Source organism: Myotis davidii, unplaced genomic scaffold (assembly GCF_000327345.1).
Source record: "Myotis davidii unplaced genomic scaffold, ASM32734v1 scaffold1377, whole genome shotgun sequence".
Taxonomy (NCBI): Eukaryota; Metazoa; Chordata; class Mammalia; order Chiroptera; family Vespertilionidae; genus Myotis; species Myotis davidii.
Window position 1 is genome coordinate 427525 of NW_006288854.1, and position 10430 is coordinate 437954.

At 45.0% G+C, this 10430-nt stretch overlaps 1 protein-coding gene across 1 annotated transcript in view; it reads right to left on the minus strand.

The window, feature by feature from the left end:
• Positions 1-10430, minus strand: part of RNF121 (ring finger protein 121) — a 69109-nt gene that overhangs the window by 38523 nt on the left and 20156 nt on the right. Inside the window, 2 exon segments of the mRNA XM_006761040.2 lie at positions 4273-4414; positions 7947-7984. Of these exon segments, the coding sequence (XP_006761103.1) occupies positions 4273-4414; positions 7947-7984 (180 nt within the window).

Sequence of the window (10430 nt, forward strand, 5' to 3'; positions counted from 1 at the left end):
GACAGATTTATTTCTTTCCAATTTATATGCCTTTTATTTCTTTATTTTATTTTATTTTATTTTTGTTAATCCTCTCCCAGTGATATTTTTCCATTGATTGTTAGAGAGAATGGAAGGAAAGGAGAGAGACAGAGAAACATCAATGTGAGAGAGACACATTGATTGATTGCCTCCGCACGTGGATCAAGCCTGCAACCAAAGTACAGGCCCTGGACCAGAATCGAACCTGCGACCCTTCCTGCAGTCTACGAGCCAATGCTCTATCCACTGAGCCAAACTGGCTGGGGCTTTTATTTCTTTTTCTTGCCTAACTGCGTTGACTAGGACTTCCAATGCTATGTTGAATAAAAGTGGTGAGAATGGGCATCCCTGTCTTGTTCCTGATCATAGAAAAAAAGTTTTCATCTTTTTACCAATGATATTATATTTGCTGTGGGTTTGACATAAATGGCTTTTATTTTGTCTAGGTATTTTTTTTCTATGCCCACTTTGTTGAGAGTTTAAATCTTACAGAGATGTTGAATTTTGTCAGAAGTTTTTTCTTCATCTATCGAGATGATATAATTTTTATCCTTCATTTTGTTAATGTGGTTTATCACAATGATTAATTTGTGGATGCTGGACCACCTGCACCCCTGGAATAAATCCCACCTGATCACGATGCATGATCTTTTTACTGTATTATTGAATTAGATTTGCTAATATTTTGCTGAGGATTTCTGCATCTATGTTCATCAATATGTTGGCCTGTAATTTTATTTTTTTGTAGTATATTTGTCTGGTTTTGGTACCAGGGTAATGCTGGCCTCGTAAAATGAGTTTAGAAGCATTCTCTCCTCTTCAATTTTTTGGAAGAGGTTGAGAAGAATAGCTACTAAAATCTTCTTTGAATGTTTGATAGAATTCATCAGTGAAACCGCCTGGTCCTGGACTGTTGTTTTTTGGGAGATTTTTTATTACTGATTCAATCTCCTCACTAGTAATCAGTATATTCAGATTTTCTGTTTCTTAATAATTCAGTCTTGAAAGATTATGTTTCTAGGAATACACCCATTTTCTTCTAGGTTGTCTAATTTGTTGGCATACATGGAATATCTTTTCCCATCCTCTTACTTTCAATCTCTGTGTCTTTGTATCTAAAGTGAATTTCTTATAGCCCTGACTGGTATTGATCAGTGGTTAGAGTATCGGTCCAGATTCGATTCCCAGTCAAGGACACATACCTAGGTTACAGGTTTGATTTTCAGGCTTGATCGGGGTACTTGCGGGAGGCAACCAGTCAATGTGTCTCTCTTACGTCAATGTTTCTCTCCCCCCGCCCCACGCCCTCCTTTCCCCCCACTCTCTCTAAAAAGCAATGGAAAAAAATATCCTCAGGTGAGGATTAACAAAAAAATAATAATAATCCTATCTAATAAAAGAGAAACATGGTAATTGGCGTAGGACTGCTACCCTTCCCATTGGCTAATCAGGGCAATATGCAAATTAACTGCCAGCCAAGATGGCGGCTAATTTGCATACATAGGCACAGTGCTGGGAGGCAAATGGGGAAGGACGGAAGAAGTTGCCTGCTGCTGATGGTGAATGGAAACCCAGGCGGCAGGCAAGATCCAGCCGGCCCCCCAGGCATGATCGGAGAAGTGGGGGCCTTTACCCGTCCCAGGCGTGATCTGAGAAGCAGGGGCCTTTCCCGGCCCCCATGCCATGATCGGAGAAGCAGGGCCTTTGCCCGGGCCCACAGGCATGATCGTAGAAGAGGGGGGCTTTGCCCGGCCCCCCAGCTGTGATCAGAGAAGCTGGGGGCTTTGCTCGGCCTCCCAGGCATGATCAGGGAAGCAGGGGCCTTTGCCCGATTGGAGAACCCGGGGGCATTGCCCAGCCCCCCAGGCCTAATCGGAGAAGCGGGAGCCTTTCCCCAGCCCCCAGGCGTGATCGGGAACAGGGAACTTTGCCTGGCCCCCCAGGCATGATCGGAGAAGCTGGGCCTTTGCCCGGCCCCTCAGGTGTGATTGGAGAACCAGGGGGCTTTGCCCGCCCCCCAGGCAATCAGAGAAGCGGGGGACCTTTGCCCCACCCCCAGGCGTGATAGGGAAACCAAGGAGCTTTGCCGGGCTCCCCAGGTGTGATGTGAGAAGCGGGGCCTTTGCCCGGCCCCACAGGCATGATTCGGAGAAGTGGGGGCCTTTGCCGGGCCCCACAGGCATGATCGTAGAAGCAGGGGAATTTGCCCCACACCCCAGGCATGATCGGAGAACCGGGGGCTTTTCCCGGCCCCCCAGGGGTGATAGGGAAACCAGGGAGCTTTGCCCGGCTCCCCAGGTGTGATGTGAGAAGCGGGGGCCTTTGCCCGGCCCCCCAGGTGTGATAGGAGAACTCGGGGCCTTTGCCCCGCCCCCCAGCGGTGATCGGACAAGCCGGTGAGGCAGGGAAGAGGCGGCACTGACACCTAAGTAGATCGCAAGCACCTTTCAAACTGCAAACCCCATGAGACCGGGTTCTGGCCGCCACGTAGATCTCGAACACCTTTCAAACTACATGGGTAAAACCCATGAGACTGGGTCCTGGCCTCTATGCGTGCTGCCACATAGATCTTGGGGGTCCAGCAGCCACCTCTTCCCTGCCTCCCCCATCCTTTCCCCTGCCGGTGATCAGAGAAGTACCTAAATTTTTTTTCAAAGTACCTGTGTTTTTTAATAATTTCTTGACAATGTAAAAGAATTTTACATTATGATCCAAGGGTGGTGGGGTGAGAAGATGCAGCAGAAAAATCCAACAAACAAAAAGGGAAACAGAAATGCATGGTGGAAGGGATTTGAAGGGTGGGTAGGAGCATTGCCCAATTAAAATGCAATTGGTTTGTTACTGAGTACCATTCATGGGAAGACAGCATCCTGACTCCTTCTCTATACAGCATATTGGGAGTAAAAATGATGCATCCAGTTGGAAATATGACTAGGGGTTGGAAGACAGACTGGGAAAGAAGAAGTGAGAAATAGGGAAGCACAGAAGAAGAAGCTGCCAGAAGAAGAAGTTGCCTACCTTTGGTCCAGGCGCCAGCACCTGCGGCTGGCTGCAGCCCAGGAGACGGACAAGCCACCCGCCTGAGGTCCCAGGCTGCAGCCACTTGGAGAAGCTGCCAGCCCTGTGGTCCAGAGCACCAGTGCCTGTGGCCAGGGAAATAGGTTCCCTCTTCTCCTACTGTAGTCATCACTTCAATATCCCCCTTCTGAATTTCTCTCCTGTGCTGCAACCCAACTCCACTTTTCATCGGAAGGATACGGAACAGAGAGAGCAGTGTTAAAAGCTTACATTTTTAAGCCGGTAAGGTTGGTAAACATAAAATGGAAAACTATAGTCCTTAAGGTCACAAAGGCTACAAAGGACAGGGAAAGTGCATGACCTATTATATCCAGCAATCCATATGGGACTGAAAACTTTGCAATGATGACAATTACTGAAGAAATGAATCAACTAAAATATTTGACAGGGACAATTCTTCCATCTTTGAAAATATCTACATCAAATTTGTTTAAATAGATTTTCATCTGCATAATATAACACATTCTGACAAGACCACCACCACCACCAATGTGGTCAGTGTTGTGCCGATAAATGTTTAATAACTAAGGGACACCCCGCCCCCCCAGTGCACAAATTTTTGTGCACCGGGCTACTAGTAATAAAATAAATAAGTAAAGTGTGTCTCTTACAGACAATATATAAATGAATCATAGTGGGGTTTTTTTAATACAATCTGCTAATCTCTATCTTTTAATAGAATTTAATCCATTTACATTTAAAGGAATTGCTGATAAGGATTTACTTCTGTCATTTATGAGTATTTCTCTGTATGTTTTATGTTTTTATTCCTCATTTCCTCAATACTGCCTTTTAAAAAAAATTAATCTAAATCCTACCTGTAAGATTTATTGGAGGCTCCACCTTCCCAGTCAAGTGATCACTTCTCTCCCTCTATTTCAATAGTTCCTAATGAATATCTCCTTCATGAATATGTCCCAAAATATTTAAAAGGAAGTGCCTACCTTTCCTGGCCATAAAAATAGTCTCAGGTTCTATCCCTGTTTTCACCCTCTGAATCACTTGCACCTTAAACACACACCCACCATACACAATTCACCATTCATACATAAAGTTCATTATTATTGTCCATTCTCTGCCTACATGTGGCTTGGCTTAGGCTGGATCCTAGAATACTTAGGAAGGGTCTCTTGATTACTGGCAGATAAAGAAGAGAGAGTCAAAATGGCTTACATTGTAGGAGCGAGGATGCCTCTGCTTCCACTGCACCAGGAGCAGCTGGGCCACCACCAAGGTAGCGATGAGGATGAGGACCATTTCGGCATGCATGGCTTCGTGACCACGGTGTTTGGCATGCATGCGTGCATGCTCGACCCTGAAAGTCAAACAGATGGGTTTAGCCAGGTTAGGGCTGGTGTGGTGGTAAAGAGGTAGTGCTTCCCAGGGATATTCTACCTGTCCAAAGTTCAGAACACACTCCTGTATTTTGCAACGGTAGGGTACTATGCATATGTCCTAGAGCAGCGGTCCAGGAGCAACCACTGCTCCAAAGGTTGCCTTAAACCAGTGGTCACCAACCTTTCGAACCATGGATCACCAGTGGTCCACGGACCACTGGTTGGCGACCGCTGCCCCAGAGGACAGGCATTCTGATATAGAATAGGGGTTCTATGGGCCCCCATAACCAAGCTCAGTTATTGGATTAAATGTGGGTGGTCTGCTGCCTGCCTCCAATGGCAGATACAGCTAACACCTTTCCTGTTGCAAGAAAGAGATCCCAGAAGCCTGTGTCACTGCCCATTTCAGACCTATTTAATTCTGTCATTGAAAAGAAAACATAACCCAAAGAGAAGATTATAGCCACAAAGCCCCATAATCTTAGTTAGTGATATTTATGATACCAATAAAGAAGTAACACTGCAAATGTGTGATAATTCTAGGGTTAAAGTTTTGCTTTATTTGTCCTACCCTCTCTGTCAGGACCAAGGATCCTAAAAACTAGTTACAGCCTGAAAAATCTAAACTGCTTTGACTTTATATTAATTCAAGAGTTACTTCACCATCAACATCCACAGGGAAATAGCCTCAAGGACTTAAACTCTTATTTAATCTAAGGCTGGCATTCTCTTGTCCTGAGGATTGGCAGCAAACTATTTCCTTGGTCAATACAGGTAAAAAGCTTTCTCTAAGAACAGAGAAGAATAGTTACTCCTATTACTCTGGGTCAGAGTCAGCCAAGGGAAAAGAATAAGGAAAACTTAGTCAGAAAACCAAATACAAATATAGCCTTGTGGTCTGTAGCTTTTGTACAAGTTTTCCATGTATAGGGGTATTAGGGAGGGAAGGAAAGGACAACATACATTGTATCTTCATGGAGTTCCCAAGGGCCAGAAGAACCCAGTGGGATGAATTATGGGTAAATAATAAAGCAAATATAGCAAAAAGTTAATTGTAGAATCTAGGTGGTGAGTGTAAGGGTGTTCACTGTGCATTTCTTTCATGTTTTCTGTACGTTTAATATTTTTCATTATATAATGTTAGGGGCTAAAACTCAGTGGGCAGCCAAATATCAGTCAGCCAGCCAGCCACAGCACCTAAGGGTACACGCTACATAAAACACTATCCAGGGTGAGAGAATCTGACAAAAAGATAATAAGGTTAGGAGTAAGAAACTTTAACCAGTTAACTGCCACAATATTTTCAATTTAACTTAAAAAGGTCTGCCACTTGTGTCTATAGACATTTATGACATACAAATGATTAAGGTTGTAGCCTTGACCAAGAAAGTTAACAACTCTACATCACAATTTCTTCATCTGTCAAAAGGAGTCCATATCTTTTCCACCTCCCTCATAGGCTTATTGTGAGAATAAGCTAAACTAAAAGGACAAGTAACACTTTAAAAGCCTTAGAACTGTGGGGAATTATAGATAAGAAATACATTTCTTGTTCTCAGACAGTATATAACTGAATGGATGTGCACAACAATGAAAGAATCTAGAAAAGACCAAAGAAGACACCTATTGCAAGTTACCACTCAATGGAAAAATTATTTTTGATATCCTTTGTATGAAATACTTCCACTGGCTTAAGAACATATGCCTTGTCCTGACTGGTTTGGCTCAGCGGATAGAGCATCAGCCTGCGGACTGAAGGGTCCAGGTTTGATTCCAGTCAAGGGCACATGCCCTGGTTGTGGGCTTGATCCCCAGTTGGGGGAGTACAGGAGGCAGCCAATCAATGATTCTCTCTCATCATTGATGTTTCCATCTCTCCCTCTCCCTTCCTTTGTGAAATAAAAATATATTTTTTTAAAAAAAGAACATGTGCCTCTTAAAGTTATCTATTCTAGAACCAGCAGTGTCTGACACATTGTAGGTACTCATATGTGCTTATGAAGGACTAACACTCCAATGCTTTAAGAGGTAGGAGGGCCCAAGCTAGTTTGGCTTAGTGGACAGAGTGTCGGCCTGTGGACTGAATGGTCCCGGGTTCAATTCCGGTCAAGGGCACATGCCCGGGTTGCGGACTCGAACCCCAGTAGGGGGCATGCAGGAAGCAGCCATCAGTGAATCTCTCTCATCATTGATGTTTCTCTTCCTATCCTTTCCTCTCTGAAATCAATAAAAGATATATATATGGGGGGGGGGGGTCTCTACCTCTTAATATACCATAATTATTAAAGATATTTCTTTAATAATTAGACAATGATACAAAATCTATCTATAGCTCCAGGACCTAAACCTATACTCTGGAACAATAAAGGACATATCCACTCCTCTTTTCCAATGCTGCCCCTTCAAAGACTGCTCATGATCTTATTTTTTAAAAACAAAACCAAAAACTATCTTGTTCCTATCACCATTTTATTGGCCTTTTTAGTTCTAGGTATTTATTTCTCTTATTTATTTTTAGTTCTAGATCTTGTAAATACTATTCATATAACATAATGTGAAGACCATTAATCATGATTGCCTTCTGCGAGACATTATCTAGCCAAAGGTCTTCTTATACTGTAATGTCTACAACATCCAGTGTGGCCTCAGTGTAGCAGAGCACAATGGCACTGTCCCTACCTTAAGGCTGATATAGTATTTCTATGAACATCTTCCGAATCATGTGAATTATTTCAGTAGCTGAGGTACACAACTAGTGTATATTAAGTTTAAAGTCATCTAAAATCTTGTTGGGTGTGTCATATGCATTAATATCTTTGCCATTCTATATTTTACAATCAATAGTTTTAATCTAAAAGGTTTTTTTCTCATTATTAGGTTTTATTTGGTTGACTTCTCACTGGTCAGGCATCTTGTAAAGTTTGTGGGACAATCACTCTGAAACTCCTTTACTAATTAGAAATCATGACAATAAGATATTTGTTGGCCCACTGTGGTTACACAGCAAGTTACCAGCAAGTTGAGATCTCCCATTTTCTCAATCAGATCCTTCTACCCTATTTCATGTATAATGATGATAATGTTAATGATGATAATCATCTTCAAAGTAGGTAACACTGGAGCTTACCACATGCCAGGCACTGTTCTAAGAATTTCACATATATTTATCCTCACAACTCTATGAGGTACAGGTACTATTTTGATCCACACTTGACAAATGAAAAAAAAAACTAAGGCAAGTTAAGTAACCTGCGCAAAATCACATTAGCTAGGAAATGGTACAACTAGTATTAAAACCTAGGTGGATAGTTTGATACAATTATGCATTTGCTTCCCAGGACCAAGGGAGCTACCCAGAAGTGACCCATGTACTGGAAAAAAATCCCAAAGACCTAGCCTACTGGTCATGAGTCACTGTCTCCCACAGACAAGGAAGCAAAAAGAATAGAACTCTATCAGTTGGATTACCCCATAGTCCCCAGCCTGTGGGGCCCACACTATCACACTTACCTCCATTGCTCCTCTGGGGAGAGGTGTGACATATCAACCTGTAGAAAGACACCACCAAAAAAATCCATTACTGTCTTAGGCTGTCCCTGCCCAAAATAAGGTGCTTACACATTCATCAATATCCACCAAGGAATTACAGGAAGCTTTAAGTGTCAAAATTTCTATGAAGCCTTCCCTAGTACTCTACTCCCCACTGATCTCTCCCTTCTAGAACTAACCAGTAACTCTGGCTCATGTCTATGACTGCCATTGTTTTGTATGTCTGTGCTAGGCAATAAGGACAAAAGAATGAACCTAATTCCCAAGATTCTCACAACCTATGAGATAAAAACATAATATTTCTTTATTAGATATCAAAGACTTGCTATGGAAGAAAAAAAAAGCGGGGGGGTGGGGGGACTTCTCATCCGAACTTAGGCATGACAGATTAGTGAAAACTTCCTGGAGGTGAGATGTGAAATACTACCTCAATGAGGAAATTAGAGAAATATGTTCCAGGAAAAGGACTAACATAACCATGAAGTTACAAAGCATACAAACAATTGAGAATGGGGTGGGTCCCTCCGCCTGGCTGGCGATTGGAGCTGATCAGGGCCATCTCTCCCAATCCTGATCGGGCCGGTGGCCTGGGAGGGACCTCAGAAGGGCTCCAGGGCATGTCTGGCCCTGTCTCACCCGGTCCCAATCAGCAGGACCCCAGCAGCAAGCTAACCTACCAGTCAGAGCATCTTCCCCCTAGTGGTCAGTGCATGTCATAGCGACCGGTCAGTTGACCGCTCGGACACTTAGCATATTAGGCTTTTATATAGAGAGATTGTAACTCACAGCGAGGAATGCTCGGGGCACACTTTCCCTCCAGCCCCTGGTTCTGGAGCCCTCATGTCCTTCCAAGACTCTGCTCACCCTCTTCAGCTGCCACAAGAAGTAAATTGCATCGTGTGCATGGAAACCCTTTGCAGGCTCCATGGGTGTGTCTTTACTTTGCTGCAGTTCTGATTACCCCAACATGAGGAGAGACATCCCCATTATCAGGTAACACCATCGTGGTAAGGCCCCTGCTCAGCCTACTGCAGAGGTTTTAAATAGGCCATGGGTCGCCCTAGATGGTTTGGCTCAGTGGATAGAGCCACAGCCTGCGGACTGAAGGGTCGATTTCAGTCAAGGGCACATTCCTGAGTTGTGGGCTCAATCCCCAGTAGGGGAGTGTGCGGGAGATAGATCGATTCTCTCTCATCATTGATGTTTATATCTCTCTCTCCCTCTGCCTTCCTCTCTGAAATCAATAAAAATATATTAACAAAAATAAAAATAGGCCATGAATCAAACATCGCTGCTCTCCATCCATCCAGTCCCCTCACACCTTTCTTTTGTCTTCACCCCCCCCCTACACACACACACACACTCTGCTGGGGTCTGTAAAATGGGGTCAGAATTTCTACTTCAACTAAGGGTGATGCTTCCACACAGCCCTCCTTCCCCAGCGCATCTCTGTCCCCAGTCCTGTGGGGTCTCTCCCTCCCTCCCCTCTTCATCTAATTTGGTAGGCCCTGCTCTGCCCCCTCCTCCTGCAACCTCCCCCTTTCTTCTAAGGGGGCGGAGCTCCCCAAAGGCAGGGCGGGGCTGTGTGGGGCAGGGTGGGGCTGTGCAGCTGGGGGGGGGCGCGGGGAGCCCAGGTGGGGCCTTGGAGGAGAGCTGGGGTGACCGGTCACAGGGAGTAGAAGGGAGAGAGTGGAGCCTGTCCTGTGGGAGAGGTACGAGGCTCCTCGACTGCCTCCACCCAGCAGCTTTTCAAGGCCCCTAAGCAGCTGTCACCCTCTGCCACTCACTGCCTCCCACTTCCTTTCAAGGTTTAGACTCAGTTTCTCCGACTCAGCCCTGCCCCCCTCTGCTGTGTCCACAGGAGCCCCAGGCCACCCCTTGGCCTCTGGCAGGTGCGCCTGGACCGTCCCCCCGACCCCCCATAATGGTGCTACCCACTCTCCTGGAGTAGTTAATGAAACTTAAATAAAATGAAGCAGCTCTGAAGATTGTAAGTTGTGCACTGAGAACGCCACAGGCTGCAGAGAGCTGCATAGTCCAGGCTCTCGGATCACGAATAGCAGCCTTCCCCAACACTTGGTGCCTCCTGGCTGCCCCCTCCACCCAGGGCTCCGGTCAAACCCTGGGAGCTTCCTGAGGGCTCTCACCTTACATCTCACTTTCTAGTCCAGCTCACCAGCAGCAAGCTAACCTACGGGCTGGAGCATCTGCCCCCTGGTGGTCAGTACGCACCATAGCAACTGGTCAAGTAGTCAAACTCCCAGCCAAACTTCAGTCTAGGGCAGGGGTGGGCAAACATTTTGACTCGAGGGCCACAATGGGTTCTTAAACTGGACCGGAGGGCAGGAACAAAAGCATGGATGGAGTGTTTGTGTGAACTAATATAAATTCAAAGTAAACATCATTACATAAAAGGGTACGGTCTTTTTTTTTTTTATTTTTTTT